This window comes from Hypomesus transpacificus, chromosome 8 (assembly GCF_021917145.1).
Source record: "Hypomesus transpacificus isolate Combined female chromosome 8, fHypTra1, whole genome shotgun sequence".
NCBI classification, from domain to species: Eukaryota; Metazoa; Chordata; class Actinopteri; order Osmeriformes; family Osmeridae; genus Hypomesus; species Hypomesus transpacificus.
In genome coordinates this window covers 8,430,662-8,450,105 of record NC_061067.1, presented here as the reverse complement: position 1 = coordinate 8,450,105, position 19,444 = coordinate 8,430,662, and the positions used below count along the sequence as shown (strand labels likewise).

Genomic DNA, 19,444 nt, shown 5'->3' with positions numbered 1-19,444 from the left:
GTATGTGGCACTGTTGATATCTTCACGTTGGTCTAATGTACTCCGTACATTGAGTTCCATAAAGCAAAGTTCCAACTCTCTCACTATGTTGTCTTAAACATCTCTCTTCCTGGCACATAGCTGTAACTGGAACCATGTTTAGTTTTTTGTTCAAACCAATGGAGGACAAAGTACAAAGTGACTGATTGTTTATTGACATTCGTGAACAGTGATAAGATGGAGCAAAAGCACATCCTGAGAATAAAGTGACCCGTTATCAAACCAAAACAGATTACGTTGAATACAATAATGTATTTTTTTCCAGCATACAGTACTGTTTATCTAAACATTTCTGGCAAGAGTTTTTCCACAACATTTATCACAATTTCAATGTGGAACTGTAGGGGGAAAATAACTTACATTCTTGCCCTGAAATGCCTTCAATGCATCTTGGTTTTCTGTATAAATAGTATATAAACTACTTTACCTTTCCATCTGTGCTCCTTTGTTTCTTATGTTGAAAGAAACATTGTTTACAAAGGGAGGGGAAAAGAAATGCACACATGAATCCAGCAGTGAAACGAAATACATAACCAGGGCACAGATTGATACTATAATGACTTTCCATGTATAATTTGGTACATTATTTCTGCAAAGCATGAATTTAAAGATTTGTCTTCAACTGTAACCAATGCACAATTGGTTCATTGAATCATTTAAATATTCAAGAGTTAGTGAAGGTAATCTTGGCCATTGTTTTTCTTTTAAATATAATTATCATAATTTGGATCAATATTTCCAAAACATGCCCAGAATATTCTATAGATAAAATTCTTTATAACGACAGTAAAAATATTAGAATGGCTTTCTTTCTTTCTTCTTTTTCTTTTTTACACACAAGACAAATCCCACAAAACCACTTCCTTTTTAAAAGTGACACATTTGATTACGGATGCAAGTCCAAGGTACAACCACAATATTTTTTTCTCAACACAAGGGGCTGGATCTCAACGGTCTTTCTTCGCATCATTGTATCCTCCCTCCTTGCCTCCTTCTTTTAGAAATGGGACTCTTGTACCGTCAATAAACTAAGGCAGGGAGGAAGAACACAAGAACACGGGAGAAAGACCGGAGATCCCCACCAGCAGAGTATGGCAGAAGGACAGGAAGAGAAGGAGGGGGGTAAAAGTGTGGGGTCACCTTGGAGGAATTCAGCTTTACAGTGTAAGAAGGAAGACAAAATTATTATTACCCACATGATTTCCCAACATACCCAACAAAGACCAAAGAAACCTGATCATCATGTAGATATCATCACATGACTATCTGACACTGTCTCTTCGCAATGGTACCTCCACTATATCAAGAATCTTCCTTCATGATGTCAAAGGCAATACGTTTACAGATAGCAACATACTGTGGCATCATAAACACAGTGATTCAGAAACAACCAGAGACAAAAATACCATGACACCCTTAACTTAATCAAAGTTCCAAACAAGTCAAGTTACAAAATACAAATGTTCAAGTAAAATTGTTAATTAAAAGTTTCACATTTGACAGTAAAAAAGACAAAGTAAAACCAAACAGCAGGGCATCACTGCATACTGGACTCGACCAACTGCTGCCCAGAGAGTCAAAGTAGCAGACCTTCAATGTCAGGAGTGACATCAGCAGTATTATTTGTGGTGTGTGTCTGAGCACCATGACTTTGCAAGTATCCTGCCAGCGAGAGGGAGAGAGAGAGAGAAAGAGAGAGATATAGAAACAGTGTAAAAGAGAGAGCGAGTAAGAGAGAGCTATCTCAGGGAGCTTAGCCTAGTCTAATCTTAGCCGTCCAGTGACATCATCACCTGCTGGGTCACCTATGCCGTACTAGCTCTGTGTGCACAGTGGTGCTGGACCTAACCATGATACAGCATTAGCCATGCAGCCAGTTACAACACGCAAATCAACACTCACCTTGAAGGTCACCTGTCTCATGACACGACTAGGTTGTCATCTAAAGCCTCTCTGAGCTCCAGGAGGATCTCAGAGCAGCTGAACACACAAGACGAGGTGTTAGAGGCAAATAGGAACCAAGGCACTGAGTCTTTCCATGGCTGGAGATGCAGGTTCCAGTTGAGTCCACTCACTCTTTGCGTAGCAGGAGAGACATTCAATACCTTGGTCCAAAGGTAAAACAGTGATGACCTCATCATAATAAATTCCATAGGTAAATTGATGAATTAATTTGGTTTGTAGTCACTGAATTCTCCTCAGGAGTTGAAGTAATGTTGATAGTGTTGTTGAGATGAGCCTCAAATGACCGATTGATTGACAGGAAGATGATTTGTTCTTGGAGAGGTTTGAGTGGGTTTACCACGAGTCTTACATCTGTGATGATGTCACAGGGAACTGGAATTCTGTGGGTTCAACAAGCCCAGCCCTCCCCGTAGCATCAGCATCCCTCCATGAAAACACTGTGGTGCATTATGGGTCGAATGGATCGCTGCGGATAGCAGGTATAGGTGGGTTTGTAGAGCAGGCTGGAGTGGGTTTGTGAGTATTGCATACATGTTTGGTTTGGTCCAAGCCCAGAGCCTGGGGTACCGTACATAGTTCTTGATGAGAGATGCAGTTCAGTGCATGCAAGTTTTAATTAGTTTGATCCTTATTCGAACCTGGGTCCTCGTGTATGTAGATTATTGTTTATAAAACGACAGTAGTTGATACCAGGTGCCATATTACTGGACTTTTACAAAATAACAGTTGTCTCAGTATAATGATAGTCCCAGGTGCTTGGTCAGTCTTTCGCCTCCCTCAAGGCTAAAATACAGTGGGACCCACACATCCAAACACTCCAATACAAACCCTGTATTGACTTACTGTGGACAGATTCGCTTGAATGGAATCACCGTCTATGTCAGAGCCGTTGTCCTTTAGTTTCTCTGTCTCTCTGGCATGTTGAAATACTGCAAGCCAATACACGTATGAGTGTTGGAGCATTTGAACGTGGCCCCCTTATTTGACTTAATCACAGGTTTTTGGCCCAGCACATTGTGGAAAAGGGATGTGCGTTTGATTCGATCCTCTCCTCCTCATTCCAGGCCGAAGGTGCTGGTCTCCTCCACAGCGACCAGCAGCTTCTCGTACAGCATGGTGTAGGAAGGGTACGGAGGGAGGTCCAGGCGGTTAAAACAGGTGTGAGCCCTGGGACAGAGGGGGAGAGAGAGAGATGTGTGTGAGGGAGAGAGGATGCACTTTGGATCAAAATCAACTGCTAAATGAACACCAATAATATAAATGTAACCTAACACTGATTTGTAGCCTGATCCAAACTCACACCGACAGTAAATTAACTGCAGAACATAGGAACTTTGACCAACTTTTGGGATGAAAACATTCATTTTGGTCCTCCTCATCCACCTCCTCATCCACCCCTTCTTCCACCCCAACCCTTACAGTGTTTAGCCTCTGAAGTGCTGAGGCTGTAGTCTCCCCCCACCACAAACACAGCCCCTCTATCCCCTCTGCAGTGTAACGTGAGCCTGCTCTTTTCTGCTGACTAGGTTAGCTTTAAACCAGATCTTTTCCTGTTTGCCAACTAAACGTCCCTTGCTGATAATGCAAGGTGAGAACCTGCAGTATTACACCCCCTCTGAACTTTCTGTGTTTAAAATAAACCGTGGGGCAGTTACAGTTGATATATTTATCACAAACAGTTCAGAAAGACTGGAATACAATAGAAAGGTACAGTCTAATGCTATCCACAGCATATCTGAATTTAAGACCATAACATACAGTGTAATAAAACATGATCTTAACGTGGTAAAATTGAGAAAATCTGGGTGACGATAATCACCTATGTTTGTTTCCAGCCTTCGAGTTGGAGAGCTACATAAGCTAATACATGGCCGGGCCAAGAGCTAAGTACTTAGATGAAACACTGGGCTGTTTGCAACTATAACCCAGCTTGAATGTTTAATGATGAAATTAACTTCCTGCTCTGAAGGATTTTCCCCGGATATTGCAGACTAAGATTTTATCTGGTAGTTGTTGGCACACAACAAGCTTAGTTGAAAACTAAGAAGGCCTTTCAGTGGAGAATTCCACTAAATTTCTTCTATTTTTTTTAAGATTGAATCAAAACAAGCTTTGGAAAACCAGCCTTAGCACAAACATTTATTGTAGTTCTGCCACGTCCTCATCCAATTACAGCTCTCTATTCACACGAAAACAGGTGAATGCACGCTAGCACCCTGGATAGTACCCTACTAGAACTAGCCTTCCAGCTCCCCCCAGCTGCACCACTCCTACGAAGCACTGTGTTATTAACCACTGTTCGGACAGTGACTTTTATCCACTCCCCGACTCACTCGTAGATCATTGAAGGGACAGTCAAATATTTTAAACTACGTGCTTATCAAGAGAAGGTTGTGAAAAAGCCGTCTGAGAAATGGTTTTCTAAAACTGGATCCCAGAGTATACCTGGGCAACGAGTTACTATACATTAAGTCCGGATGAGAACGGACATGCTATACCACCACCACACCACCAGGGGGCAGAGGGCTGCGTGTGGCTCCTGCTACCTGGGCAGGGAGGTGACCTTCCCCCACTTCTCGATGCAGAACCTCCGCAGGCCGTTGCTGCCCCGCAGGGCGGCGAAGCCCTCGTAGGGGACGCTGGAAGTCCCCGTGACAAACTGGAGGAGGCGGAGCCTCTGCTCGTTGTTGAAGCGCTCCACGGCGCCCCAGAACCACCTGATGACGATGTGGCCGTCGTGGTAACCTGGGGCGGACAGCAACAGGGGGGAGGAGGAGGGGGGAAATCGAAAGGTTGATTATCTCGTGTGAAAGGCGCAAAGAGGGCAGAAAGACGTAGAAAGAGAAAAAAAAGCCAGGATCTGTGACCATCTCTTTGCAATTCAACTTCTCCCCTATCTCATTCAGTCATCTCAGTCAGAGGTTATCTCTGCCCCCCCCCCCCCCCCCCCCCCCCCCCCCCAGTGTGACATACCTCCCCTGTACTCTGTGTTGGTTCTCCAGTCACTGACGTCGATCTCCGCCGTGCCAGCGATGACCAGCTCCAACTCCCTGGCGTCAAACACAGACACCAGCCTGGAGTCTACCACCTGGGGGGGAGGGCGTGAGGGGGTCAGCTGGGGATGGGTGTGGCGGGCGCCCTGATGCGTGTGTGTGTGTGTGCGTGTGTGTGTTTACCTCGTAGAAGCCCCTGACCAGAGCCTCGGTCTGCTGCACCACCCCTCTCTCCACCCTCCACTTGGCCATGCGCTCGATGTACTCCTTCTTGTTCTTCTCCGTCACCTGCAGGTTGGAGCCGCCCGACTTCAGCTCGCGCTCCGTCACCTGCCACAGAAAATGAGGTCACGCGACGATACGCCGGACAGGACGGCAGAAGGACGTGAACGACCAGGGAGACATACAAAACCTGTGTGGAGTCCGAAATCCAGTACCTTTTGCGACACTACTCAGGTTAGACATGTAAGTAAACAACATATCTAGCTGTGCTGGGCTTCACCAAGGCCTGTTGAACCTCAGAGCTTGGAGAGCTGGAGGGCAGCTTGGCACACCTACCTGTCCAAACACCTCCTCGTTGACGGTGAAGGTGAGGTCCAAGATGTCTGTGATGTCGTTGTCCTTCATCCACTGCAGGCTCTGGTGGAACTCCTCGTCCAGGTACTCAAGATCACTGAGATCCGTCGCCCTGCGGAGACGGAGAAGCGCACACTCAGAGATCAGGAGGAGTGAGAGAGAAAGGGGCGAGATAAAGAGGAAAGAGAGGGTGAGATCAATTGAAGGAGAGAGAAAGAGAGCCGGAGAAAAATTGAGAGGGTGAGAAAGCGATGTAGGGAAGAGAAAGAGAAAGCACAAAGGAGAGAGCCAGAAGAGTGAAGGCTTATGGTGGTCCATGTCCTCACAGTCTGAGCAGGCCCTTGTAGAAGGGCCTTGTGAAGAAGGCGTCCAAAAGGTACTGATGGATCAGAGCCAGGCCCAGGATACGACCGCTGAACCGGAACCTGACCCCAAACACAGGAAACACGGCAAGAATCAAAACCCCTCTCAGACCACACGCTATCCAACTGACGACAGCCATAATGGAAGAGTACGATGAGAAGCCTGGAATTAAGAATGTTCTAGAATGACGGCCCCCTCACCATTCCAGATGGTTCTCCACGAAGGCCGACATAGGGCTGATCTGGACGGTGTAGGTGTCATTGGCCGAGTACTCAAACAGGCCATAGTAAGGGTTGAAGAGCTCCTGGGAGAGCAGGAAGAAGAACTCTCTAGAAGGACCACTGTAGTCCAGTCTGGAGAGAGGAGAGGCATTAACAACATTGCTGTTCACTCTTTACCAATACACACATGACTGAGCACATCAATAAATCACTCCTATTTGAACATGATAGCACTTTTCAATAATCAATGATCACAATCTCAAGGGCATTAAGGGGAAGATAAGCGAGAAACAGCTTTGTTTGTTTAATGTATTAGTGGTGTTTGCATGAATCTGCTAATCGGGTGGAGTTGGCGTGTTTCTGAGGGGCAGGTAGGCTCACCCCTCCTCTCCCAGGAAGGTGACGTAGAGCTTGTTCCTCTGCAGCTCCTTGCGGGAGTAGGCCATCACCTGGTTGAAGGTGCCCTCCAGCAGGTGGTCCCTCCTCACAATCAGCCTGGAACACACCCAGGAGCCCTCAACAACGTCACACACACACACACACAGACGCACGCATACACACACATCCACGCGGGCGCACACATAGACATAATCACACCGACACACGGTCGCACGCACGCACGCACACACGATCGTGCTTACTTGATCTTTCCCGGGCCCTGGCCGTAACCCTTGGCTTCCAGCTTCCTGTAGAAGTTACGCAGTTTGGCTTCAAAGTCTCTGCGGTACGGGGCGGGAGCTCTGGCCCTCTGTAAGCCTACCGACACACACACACACGCACACACACACAGTCACACACGCACACACAGAGTGGGTCAGCTGCACATGGATCTGAAACGCACCCCGTTCCAGGATCAAAGTAAAACCCTGACATCCATAATGTATGGACCGGTAGCAGCATTCTCCGGCGAGGGATGAAACAGAGCATTTACATGCACTTCCTCTTCGTTCAGGGCTCTGCTAACTAGCACACTGCAACCGAGCCAATCATCATTCCTGTTGGGCGGTTTTTCAAGGTCACGTTTGACAGAGACAAAAAGGGGATTCGGGGGGGTGGGAATAGAGCACCATTCTAACGCCAGCCTTGTGCTGTGGAGGCCATTGAGGTGTTCCATTAATAGCCCCCACGCCTGTCTCCCTTTGTCAGTGATAATGAGAATAACAACGAGGATAATGGCTACCCAGGCCGACCCTCATCATCGCCTCTTAACGAGCAGGGCGGCTCATTAGAGCAAGGCCTGGGATGATGACCCGGCTGAGTGTGTGTGTGTAGAAGTGTTTGTCAGTGCAGTGTTTTGTTATGGAGTAGACTGACATATTCCCTTAGTAAAGGGTCTACCATAACTGAAGGGGAGAGGATCTGCTGAGCACCATACGCTCTGCTTCAGATGTTGTGGAGAAGCACTGTAGGTTGGGGGTACTTAGAAGGGTCAGTAAGGCATGACTGGGGCCCTGGCTTTTCTCAGTCGTGATAAACTTCATCGGCAGGCTGGTCAGTGAAAAGGAACGTGATTGGTTGGCTGCTCAGCGAAGAGGAAGGTGATTGGTGGAGGGGTGTATGGTACCTGGAGAGTTCTGAGGCGAGGAGGCGGGGGAGCAGCGGGGGGAGAAGCTGTACCCAGGATGGAAAGACTGGGGCGGGACGTAGGACATGATCTCCTCCTCAAACAGGCTGGAGGAGGAACACCAAAAACAAGACAAGCAGAGTCAATGTCATTCTAGGCCCCACCGAGTTCACAGTCCCAACTTCACAGCAGCATTCATCAGTCTCGGAGAGATGTTGCGTCAAATCTGCCCAGCAACCAATCCTACCTCAGAAGGATGACCAGGTCTGCATCACATGACAGCTTCTCCACCCCCTGAGAGCCCTCAGTTCGAATGTAGTGAATCTTCTCCCTGATTGGTCAACATACAGAGAGCAGTTGCTCAATTCTACCAATGGTAGCACATATTCATCCTTTTGTGTCTGAAGAACTATTTAATGACCTAGAAATTCTACAGCCTGAAAATGGCAGTGGACCATCTCTGGGTCTGGGCTGTAAACCATTCTCAGCCCCGTCGCGTGATCTGTAAAAATCACAGCTGAAAAGCTCAACTACGCTGGAATGTTGGTTCAACAATGCACTTTGCGCCTGATTGAGTGGAACTAGATTAGCTAGTGTTGTGGAATGCTTTTAAGATAACGATCGGCTTCAACACCTCCTGTGTAGAGTTAGCGCTCAAAGCTAACCAAACAGAAACTGACTGGGGGGCCACCACCCTGCAATTAGGAGGCCCTGGCTGTTACCACCATCCCTTTCTTCTCTCTCTCTCTCTCTCTCTCTCTCTCTCTCTCTCTCTCTCTCTCTCTCTCTCTCTCTCTCTCTCTCTCTCTCTCTCTCTCTCTCTCTCTCTCTCTCTTTCTCTCTCTCTCTGTCACTCTGTCACTCTCTTATTCCCACCCTCTATCTCGGGATATTAGATGCCTATGACGGTTATAGAGATTGACAGCTACACAGCGGAGTATCGGTCGAGATCTGTCTGGCTGCGTGCACACCCGTCCCATAGTCGCACTGCTGTGCCCCCTGTCCCACCGCACCCTTTCAGCCCATTGGAAACAGACAGGACCACGTCGAGGGGTCAGGAGGTGGTCTCCAGGGTTACCTCAGCACGTGGTTCCTGACGAGGCCCGGCTGTTTTTCCTGGAGCTGCTCGAAGACATTGGGCTGGCGGAGGAACGCCACGATCTTGTCGTTGTACGCTGCGGGGAGTGACGGGCAGACACAAGGACACTAGTATCTGATGCTGGGAGCACCCGGGCCATGCTCGACACAGTGGCAGACAGGATCGGATCAATCCGGCTGCGTTCTAGGCCCAGACTCGCTCATGCTCCTTTTGTTATCTCTTTCAAACTCTTCTTCTTTCTCTTTTCTTCCTCTCGAGGCTCTCTGCACATCCACAAACGTCTGCCTCTCTCTCTTTCTCTGCTCTCTCTCTTTCTTTTGTCTTTCAAAATTCGAAGTAGACTCTGATAACTTAGTCATTAACGTTCATAAAAATGTACAAACATCCGAAGTATAAAAGGAAGTGGCACTTCCTGCTTTGATGTACAGTACTGATGGGAGTACATCATGTAACACCCTCTTCTGCATGTTAATCAGAGAGCCGACAAATCCTATCAATTCTCTGAAGACACAAAAGACACATCCTGTAGCCTTAAACAAGGATTTGTTAGATCCAAAATGAAGTATATATAAGAATGTCTGTTTTCTGACTCTGGAGTTTTCCACAGGAATGACTAATGAAGCTTACTTTACCAATTGAAAGCGTTAATTCAAAATCCCCCCCACACACACATTACCAAGCACAATAAAACACATGCTGCTCTATTCTGGAAACATCTGTCTTCGAACAGCTAAATAAGTTGAGCGCGTGAAAACCACAGTTCCACCATGCTTTCAAACTCAACACTCGGCGTGGTTCAAGCGACACTTCAACATCCTGCCTCTTGAAATCCGCCACATCACTTCCACCCCTACCAACCCAAACTGCCCACGTTTGAGTGAAGTCGACCTGGAAACAACCCCCTTGAACCGGCCAGGGAAGGGGGAAGAGAGTGGTGTCACACAGCAGTCATCTCTCTCTCGTCCCTGCCACGGCTAAGAGGAGGACAGGCATGCTGTGGCTTTCACCCATCTGTAATTACAACCGGGCCGCTCTGCTCAAACACCACTACCCACAAGCCACCTCGGAAAGAGAGAGGACGGGGGGGGAGGATGGATGAGAAGGAAGATGGGAGGAGGAAAGCAGAAGGATGAGGAGAAAAGGAAGGGAAAGGGAGGAGGATGCAGCAAAGCAGGACATTCTTGTGGCCTGCTTGTGTGTTTTGAGTGTGTGTTTTGAGTGTGTGTGTGTGTTTGTGTGTGGCTGGTGAGTGTATGGTCGAAACTCACAGTATCCAAGTTCTAAACCACAGAGACTCCACTGACATAAGCTGTGGTATGTGGTTTCAAGCTAGACTTTCATCACAGTTCTGTCTCCGATATCTTGGTTGAATGGCGCACATGCTATGCTTCATGTTATACTTTCAGCTGTCAGTCTACTGACAAATTATGCACAGACAGCAATAATGAGAGGGGTAATTATGTCTCATGGTTTGCTACAATATGTGCGAAATGTTACCAGTTTCTATATTTCTCTGTCTGTTCGTAGTGTCAACCAAGGTTCTGTATGAAGTTAATCTTATACTCACAGAGTGTACCTAGGCATAAATAGTGTGTTGCCAGGTCGTTTCCTGGTCTATATACCCTTGGTGGTTCTGGGTAATGTAGTTTAGTAATAGGGGTACAGAGTCAGGGTGGTACTGGATGCGTATAGCTTCTACCAGACTGTTCGCTAATCTTTGCCGCTGGTGGTTCTAATGGTAATGTAGTTCAATAGCACTCACATGGTGTCCCTAGGGTTACAGAGTCAGGGTGGTACTGGCTGCGTATAGCTGCTACCAGGCTGTTTCCTGGCCTGGCCAACAGAGCAGCCCCTCGACTCCTGGACACTTCCGATGCCTACACAGTCGGGACAAACAACCGTGATGCGTTTCTGTTCTGCATGTTTTCCATGGCTGATAAGCTTCATGGCTGTTAGACGGGCTGTGCACTGACCTCTCCGGCGCTGTAGCTGCGGAGCCTCTGCAGGTGCTGTCTGTGGGTCAGGTGGTTGGGCAGGCGGCCGTTCTGCAGGGGGATGCGCGGGTCGATGAAGGTGGTCGCGCGGCTGTTGTGGTCCACAAAAAACGACTGGAGAGCAAAAGGAAAACAGGTTTTTAGGGTGCTGAGGTGAGAGGTTTTACCCAAACAGCGTTTTATAAACACAGAGGATGAGGCCTTTAAGTTCTTACTTAAAAAGTGGGGGAGGGACAGATTTTGTATGCTTAAACCTACTCTTCTGATACACTGTAAGACCTCTGTATCTAGACAGAGCAGGGTCATAGTTCATCGTGGGTCGGGATGGTAGTAGAACAGAGCCCACCTTCCCCTGCGGGTCAGTCTTGATCTCCCAGCCTCTGGGCAGCTCCAGCTGTGTGTCGGCAAACTTGTTGAGGAAGACCACAAGGTCGCGGTTGTGCTGGTAGCGCTCAAAGTTCCGGGCATCACGGCGCACCTTCAGGATCATGTGCTTCAGACAGGTGCTGTTGGTGAATATCCTGTAGGCTCCCTTTGAACAGAGAGATGAAGAGGGAGGGAGGGAGGGAGGGAAGGAGGGAGGGAGGGATGTGAAGGGAGGAGGGAGAGAGAGATGGTCTGTTTTGGTTTTCTGTTATTATTGTAATTACTGATTACTGATTGTGCGCTGAAGTTGTATCGGCCGCTCGGCTGATTAGTTGTGCCACAGGGGGATAATTAACACACACACACACGCATTTTGAAAGGTTATCTGACGCATAACTCTGCAGCTTGTCAATTAATGTATAAAACAAGAAAAAAATGCAGCGCCGTCAATTCACTGGCTCTCGATTCGAACGCACGTGACGCCACCTCCTGTCATCACCTCTCAGTTGACAGGTCACGCCCAATCTGCTCTACCAATCTCCCAGCTGTGACAGGGGGCTGCGGCGAGCCCCGGGTGATCGATAATCAGACTCTATTAATAGATCATCAGATAGCTTAGGACCTTACACAGTACGACAAAGTGAAAATAATGTGAACCAACAACGAAAGCAGAAGAAATATCCAAAAGTGAGTGTCATGCAAGCAGAGTGAACATCCTTCGTGCTGAGATTCGCAAGGTCGGCAGGGAAAACAGAAACAGGACCCTACGAGTACTCACATAGTTGGCGTGCAGGACGGTGAAGAACTCTGGGTGTGTGATGAACTTGACGGCCGGAGACTGCAGGAGCAGGGTGATCTTCTGGTTGCTGACAGGGGAGGACGGGCCCTCTCTCCTGGGCTCTGGGTGACAGGACAGGACAGGGCCATGGAGATCACGCCCGGGGACACAGACACACAGAGGCCACCGCCTGGGAGCAATCCCCCATGTCCCTAATGAGAGAAGGGGCTGTGATCCTGGCTGCGGGTACTTACCGATGGCCAGGGGAGGCGAGTCCGCCTCGGTTTCTGTACTGCCACTCCTCTCCAGCCTACGACTCCCACAATCCTCCTCGGTCGCCATTGTCCTCTGAATGTTCTGGTACCTGCACAGGGGTGGGGGGGGACAGGGGGGACGGGGGTCGAAATGACAAAATGTCAAAACAGTCAGGAAAGGTTGTCCCTAGATTAGGGGACTCAGCTATCCGGTTTAAGAAAGGCTTCGCAGGACTTGCAGCACAACAGTTTGTCCGAGCCTGTCGGACAAACTGTCCTATTAAACTGTATAAACTATATGTACTGTATATGTACTGTATAAACACTATATAAACTGTCCTAACCTCTCTCTGTTGCGGTCATTAAGAAAACCACGACCAGGGATTCCCTGAGTGCCTTCAGAGCATCGGATGTGATCTGGCTTCGTGACCACGTCCTCTGCGTGGTCCGCAAGGACTGTCGAACGAGGTCACCGGAGGGGACTGGGAGCGTGGCGGGAAGCGTGTGTCCTGAATATAATGTGCTTCAATGACTCTCCATCTTTACAAGAGCCCAGGAGCCCCTTATCCTCTCAGAGGCACGCTGCGCCCAAGCCAAACACTGTGGTACATCATTGAAAATGTGTGTGTGTGTGCGTGTGTGACTAAAGATAAAAACATTCTGTTAAATACATGTGGGTGCAAGAAATAATGGGCTCCATTTGGGAGGTTATTTACCCACATTATGATTAGTAAGCTGGCATGAAGTAGGCTATAGGCTAAATAACCCAATTACCAACGACCGTTTGTGAAGAACATCTAAGACGTTCCCATGCCAGCTAGGAGTCTATCCTGCATCGAGATGAGCAGATGTCTGTGAAAGAACACCCCCATCACTAGCTCCACCAGTATCCCCAGGTGACTTTGAGCAGATGGACACTGCAGAGGCCGTCCCAAGTGGTGCTTCGATGATGGGGATATGCTAACCATGTCTGCTAAGAGGATGGAGGATTGTGTAAACAAGGTGAGGCTTCAGTCTGACATGGCTAGCAACGCAGCTCAGCTCATTCGATGTGATCAGATATCAGTGGTGCCCTGCATCCACTTTGTGGGCAAGGGTTTTCAGACTGCAGCTCCTTGCTTGTCCACCAGGTGGCAGTACAACACAGTATTCCAAGTGATTCAGCGTCAACAACAAATACATAGTGGACTTCCCTGTTCTCTTACGTCTTCTCCGACACTCATGAATCTCTCTCTCTCTTTTTTTCTCTCTCTCTCGCTCTCTCTTTTCTCTCTCTCTCTCTCTCTCTCTCTCTCTCTCTCTCTCTCTCTTTCTCTCTCTCTCTCTCTCTCTGTCTCTCTGTCTCTCTCTCTCTCTCTCTCTTACACACACACACACTCACTCTGCTGTTAATCCTCTCCATCGATTCATCCATCCATCCATCCCTTCCCTCCCTTCCCTCCCTCCCTCCCTCCCTCCCTCCCTCCCTCCCTCCCTCCCTTCCTTCCTTCCTTCCTTCCTTCCTTCCTTCCTTCCTTCCTTCCTTCCTTCCTTCCTTCCTTCCTTCCTTCCTTCCTTCCTTCCTTCCTTCCTCGCCTCTCCCCCTTCCTTCTCTGTCCATCCCTCCTTTCCCTCTCACCTGCGGTTGAGCTGTTCCATCTGTTGGGTGGAGTTGGAGCGATGGAGGCCAGAGCATTTGGGGGCGTGGCTGGGTCTCTGCCAGGAGGTGGTGCGGTTGACGTGGTCCACGTAGAAGACTCGCCCGTGGCTGTCGATGCGCGCCTCCCAGTCTGCCGCCACAGGAAGCAGTCACACGTCACGCCAGGTGAGAGTACGACGCGGCTTTCACATGTCGATTCGGAATGAGTCCGAATGCAGGCACTACCATCAATATTCAGCACAGGGGTAATGTACATGGACTGTGGTGAGAGAGCAGGGGCTTTATTGTCACATTGGCGTTGGAAGGCAACATTGTTGGCGGACTGACAGGACAAGGGTGTTTACAGGGTTTCCCTCTATCACTCCATCTCTCTCTCTCTCTCTCTCTCTCTCTCTCTCTCTCTCTCTCTCTCTCCCTCTCTCTCTCTCTCTCTCTCTCTCTCTCTCTCTCTCTGTCTCTCTCTCTTGTCTCTCTCCTCCTCCTCCTTTCCCTCCTGTCCTCTCAGACATCCCTCTCTCTGTCTGTCCTTGATCGCAGGGGGCTCACAGACGTGAAGGGGAAGATATGATTCCCTCAGATTTAGTGTGCCTTCTGTCGGGCGTCAAGCACACACACACACACACATAGAGCACTCCCCTGCCTGGCTCTACTTACACACCCCGGAGAGATGGATATGAACCATGGAAATCCAGTGCAAGTGTGTGTGTGTGTGCACGCTATAGATGCAGGATGCATTCCAATGCATTTGACAATAACACAGCTCAAGGGTGAGTATTACACCCATGTTCATTCCATCCTTAAAAAACAACACTTCCCATAATCCTCTTCCCGTGGTTTTTCCTAAAAGGCAGGAAGCAGTTTCCCCTCTTGGCACGACACAGCAGCCTATCAGAAGCTGTCAAACCTCCCCCACCAGCACATTCAACTCCCTGCTGACTAGGTTTTGGGGTCTATTTTTAGCAGTTGGAGAGGCTGCCCACCCTATAGTGCTCCCACAGCTCAGCAGCCCTGTTGCTGTGACATTGCACCAAGTCCCAATATCAATACTGACCAGCGCAGCCCAGCACTACCGAACAATAGGATGAGCTTCCTCTGAAAATAGGCTAGGTGTCTCATTACTGGGGGGAGATGACCCAACGAAATGCACAAGCGTGACATTGATCTTTCGTTTTAACTTTGTTTCTGGACTGTGCCTAATACGTTCTCGATATGGTTTCATTTGACATGAAGGTATCTTGTGAACCATGTTTTCGAAACTAGATTTTCATCCATACCCCTTCTTATAGGGGGGGGGGGCCATAACATTTAGATGTTATAAAAAAGTTTTTGGGTCTAAGCCTATCCCAGCCTATCCAAATACCTAGAAAATATATCCTATGCTAACCTAGAACTTTCCCTGACCTATCTATCTTACCATATCTAAGCCTATCCTGTCCTAGATTAGCCTTCCCAAGCCCAACTGGTCCAGTGACATGTTCACAACAGCCTCTGTGGGACCAACTTGAAAGCACTGCGAGCCAAATCAAGCGGAGCTAGTTCATGCAGGGGACGCGAGACCTAGCACGTCACTAGCAGCTCGTCATCACACGTCAGGGCACACCTTCCTAATAGTGCGGGGTATAGAGCAGGGATTCCCAGCTCCTGCATTGCTAGTGCCACACAGACGCCCTCGGTCTCCCGTGGCCTCCGCCTGGGTCTCAGTGTCTCAGGAGACGGTGCGAGCACAACCATATGCCATACGTATCGTGTGGAATAAAGCATCGAGTAAACAACACTACTGAGTCCTCCTGCCTGAACCAATCTGCACCCACAGGTTGACACACAGCAGTGTGCCAAAGACATCACTGGGACTTGTAGTCTTGTAGTCCTCCAGGCAACGGGAGGGCCACGCGCCAATACCCTGAGAGCAATCAACCCCCCGTCGATATAAATATAGACCGCCATCCCTGCTCTGCCCTCCCCGACGGCCCATCGCTATGGTAACAGTGTGGCAGAGATGGGGGGGGGGGGGTGGGGGGTGGTTAGTGGAGTGAGGATGATGTGTGTTGGTTGTATCTGCAGGGTCGAGGTCCAACACAGCCAGAGCCCCAGCAGTAACCGCCCCCCAGAGAGCCGCTCACTGTGACAGCCCCAGATCCCTGACGCGCCCGCTTAACCCTTACCTCGCCAGGGGACCAACAGAGGGAGGAAGGGGACGGACCGGAGGGACGGAGACGGAGAGAAATGAAAAGATGGAGAAGTACTTACCCCGATGGATGTGTGTCGTTTCCACACTGGAGGCAAATGAATCTGAATTCATGCACGCGGGGCGGCGACCCGCCAACGAAAGCAGGGATGAGGGAGGCGGATGACAGAGGATGTCTTACTTGGAGGCAAGGGCTCATCCACAGTGGGGTAATGGTAGGGGTCGGGTCTCATGGCTGGAGCATGGATGACTGGAGGGTAACAGCATGGTGACGCGGAATAGGGGCCTACAGACATGGGAGAAACCAGCATGGAGAGCATGTCTCAATAGTCTCAGATGGCACACTCTCCTCTGCCTCCTCTCCCCTTCACATACTCTGATCAGCAAACATAGGGATGGTGAAAGGTGTATTGCGCAGCCAACCACAACCACTGTACACTTGCTTGCACCATTCCATTGTTTTCTCGCGTCATCGCAGAGAAAGGGAAGGAATCAAGGGGAGGAAGCCCCCTTAGAGTATTGAGGTGTCACCTCGGACAAGGAAATCAAAGTTGTTTTCACAGGGGTAAAAGCAATCGGTTTCCCAGCACATATATTTGATACAAAGCCATATCAGATATATGACATGATGATATATTTCTCCTCCGAACCCTGGCTGATGGGTGTGATTTAGAGTGGAAGAATCGGAAGCTAAAAGCCTGCTGTTTTCCCTGCAGGAGGTCTGAAGACCCCCCTCCACACTGGTGATGCGCTGGATGGCTTTCCTTGGGATGATGAAGGGAAATCAGGCCTGCCTGTCTCTCCCTGCCTGTTCTTGCCTGCCTGTACCTGCTTGTCTGTCTATGCCTGCCTGTACTTGCATGTCCGCTGGTCTGCCTGTCTGTACATGACTGTCTGTACCTGCCTGTCTGTCTGTACCTGCCTGTACCTGCCTGTCTGTACCTGCCTGTCTGTATCTGCCTGTCTGTACCTGCCTGTCTGTACCTGCCTGTCTGTACCTGCCTTTTTGTACGTGACTGCCTGTTTGTACCTGCCTCCCTTCAGCTCCAAGCCTGCCAGTACCTGCCTGCTCCCCTGGTCCCGTGAAACCAAATAATCCCAGGTTATTTCTGGAAGCTTCTCTCAGCCCATTGAGAATGCTGCTAGTGGCTGAGTGTTTGTGTGTGCTGTCTGGAAGTGATCCCTCTTCATTTATTCTCTCTCTCTCCCCTCTTCCGCCTCTCATGGTTGGGTGTCAATTATGTCCTCTTCTCAGAGCAAGATTTAAACACAACAACCCATCCTAGCTGCCTTCCTGCTGCACAGCAGGATTTGTATGAGTGAGTGTGTGTGTGTGTGTGTGTGACTGCACAGAGGGCATTCTGAGTATTAGAAATGTTAGTTAAACCCCAGAGTTGAGCACTCAGCAGTAAACATAGAAACCGATGTTAGCTAGGACACACATGCGCACACACGCACACACATTCTGTATACAGGGTGTATTAGGCTCCTCTACATTTGTTTACGTTCAATGACGATAACAAGGCCAAAGGTGTTTTCAAAGAATCTATAGACATTAACTGTCATGTTCAAACGACAAATTGTCCTGAACCTGTTCTCCTCTGACATCCCAAAATAACCTTCTGCGTTTCAACCAGACAACCAGTTACCTCAGTGACACCAGCTCAGAATAACACGCCTCGATTTTGTGTTCTAATTCGACAGTGGTAACTTTGAAGTGAGACAGAGAGATGGACATGAATGGTCTGAGAAGCGTGGCAGTGTGGAGTCTTCCAGTTTGCTGATAGAGGCAGGAAAAAAACAGGAACCGTCAAATTCATTTTTTTTTGCATAGCTGGGTGACCTACATTTCCCCTCACTGCTAATGAAAGTCAACATGTACTGTAGGTACTGCTTGGAGGATGGACAAGCTGTGCTGAGCCAAAAGAGGGAGCTCTTCCTCATTTTAGAGAGAAAGAGAAAGAGAGAGAGAGAGAGACAGAGAGAGAGAGAGAGAAAGAGAGAGAGAGAGAGAGAAAGAGAGAAAGAGAGAAAGAGAGAAAGAGAGAAAGGGAGACAAAACCTGAACCTGAAAAAAACTGTCACCCAAACCCATCCTTCTGTTCTGATGTTTAAATCAGCTCAAAACCAAATCGTCCAGCAGATGGCTGGCTCAGGACCTGAACACTCGGACCATTGTGCCCCCCCCTAACAACTTTGTTAACAGCAATGTCTGTGTGACCAACACACTCTGCATCAACCTCTCACCTCTGAGTTCACAGTTACCTATGACCTCAACCCGGTAGCCAGAATGTGTGTGTGAAAAATGTGTGTGTTCAGAAAAGGTCACACGCCCACCTGATGGCCTTTGTGGAAGGGCGCAAGGACACAAACCAGTGAGATCTCACTGAGCAAAAACACACCCACCCTAACACACACACACACACAGCATGAGCCAGTGGTTCCTTTTGTCAATCTGCTGTCCTGTGAAAGGTTAGGCTCTAATCAGTGTTTGTATTCCTCTCAGCGGGCCTCAGTTTGATGCCAATGAGGTCAGACAGGGGGCGGGGGAGGGGGGTGATCATTAAAACAACACTGACAGCTGTCAGCCATGTGGCAGTTTAGGGGGGAAGGGACACGTCGTGACACCTGATGTCCGCGCACACAGCGCTAACAGCCCGCCAGCCATGCTGCTGGTGAGGGGGGCGACCGAGCTTCACACACACACACACACACACACACACACACACACGCGGCAAGTGACGAGCAGAAAAAACACCACGACATCAAAACGCTCTGCGCCGGCTCGCTCTCATTCACCCGTTTGGGCGTCGCCGTCCCTCACCTGTTCCGTTCCTGTCGCTGGGGCCTGCCACGGGCTCCCCGCTCTCTGTGCTCCCCTCCTCCGCCCAGCCCTCTCCCCTCTCTCCCCCCGCCTCCCTGCCCTCGGGGCTCTGCACCGAGTCGGACACCGACTCGAAGGCGCTGTTCTCCTCCTCGTCCTCCTCCTCCTGCGACGAGAACACGGTGCTCTCCGAGAGGCGCGTGCTGTCCACCGACGAGAGGCGTGTGTGGCTGCAGAAGCGGTTGCGGCCCTCGTAGCCCGAGTTGCTGTAGCAGGACGTGCTGTAGCAGGAGGTGCTGTAGCAGGACGTGCTGTAGCACGAGTTGTCGCACAGCTCGCACTCGCTCTCCCCCGGCGGCCTGGAGGCGCTGCCCGGCTGGCCTCCTCGCCCGGCCCTCTCCCCGCCCTCGGGGCAGGCGGGCCGAGGCCCCCGGACGCCCTCGCCCTCCAGTAGCTGGTTGAGCTCGGACAGACGCTCGATGGACAGGCTCCGGGGGAGGGCCCTTCTGCAGCAGGGGCCCGGGCACGCCCGCACCTGGGGGGAGGGGGCGGAGAGGGGTGGGGGGTGGGAGGACAGAGGGAAG

The 19,444-nt window shown here is 49.7% G+C and overlaps 1 protein-coding gene across 1 annotated transcript in view; it reads right to left on the bottom strand.

Moving 5' to 3' along the window:
• Positions 1–226: 226 nt before the first annotated feature.
• Positions 227–19,444, bottom strand: part of LOC124470516 (E3 ubiquitin-protein ligase HECW1) — a 37,702-nt gene continuing 18,484 nt past the window's right edge. Inside the window, exons 12-31 of the mRNA XM_047024433.1 lie at positions 18,861–19,395; positions 16,218–16,322; positions 13,831–13,981; positions 12,213–12,322; positions 11,959–12,080; positions 11,161–11,346; positions 10,794–10,928; positions 10,583–10,697; positions 8,800–8,896; positions 7,969–8,052; positions 7,722–7,828; positions 6,799–6,913; positions 6,539–6,652; positions 6,137–6,289; positions 5,900–5,998; positions 5,556–5,685; positions 5,181–5,327; positions 4,978–5,092; positions 4,551–4,749; positions 227–3,171 (exon numbers count right to left, since the gene is read on the bottom strand). Of these exons, the coding sequence (XP_046880389.1) occupies positions 3,060–3,171; positions 4,551–4,749; positions 4,978–5,092; positions 5,181–5,327; positions 5,556–5,685; positions 5,900–5,998; positions 6,137–6,289; positions 6,539–6,652; positions 6,799–6,913; positions 7,722–7,828; positions 7,969–8,052; positions 8,800–8,896; positions 10,583–10,697; positions 10,794–10,928; positions 11,161–11,346; positions 11,959–12,080; positions 12,213–12,322; positions 13,831–13,981; positions 16,218–16,322; positions 18,861–19,395 (2,931 nt within the window). The 3' untranslated portion in view covers positions 227–3,059. The remainder of the gene's footprint in view (positions 3,172–4,550; positions 4,750–4,977; positions 5,093–5,180; positions 5,328–5,555; positions 5,686–5,899; positions 5,999–6,136; positions 6,290–6,538; positions 6,653–6,798; positions 6,914–7,721; positions 7,829–7,968; positions 8,053–8,799; positions 8,897–10,582; positions 10,698–10,793; positions 10,929–11,160; positions 11,347–11,958; positions 12,081–12,212; positions 12,323–13,830; positions 13,982–16,217; positions 16,323–18,860; positions 19,396–19,444) is intronic.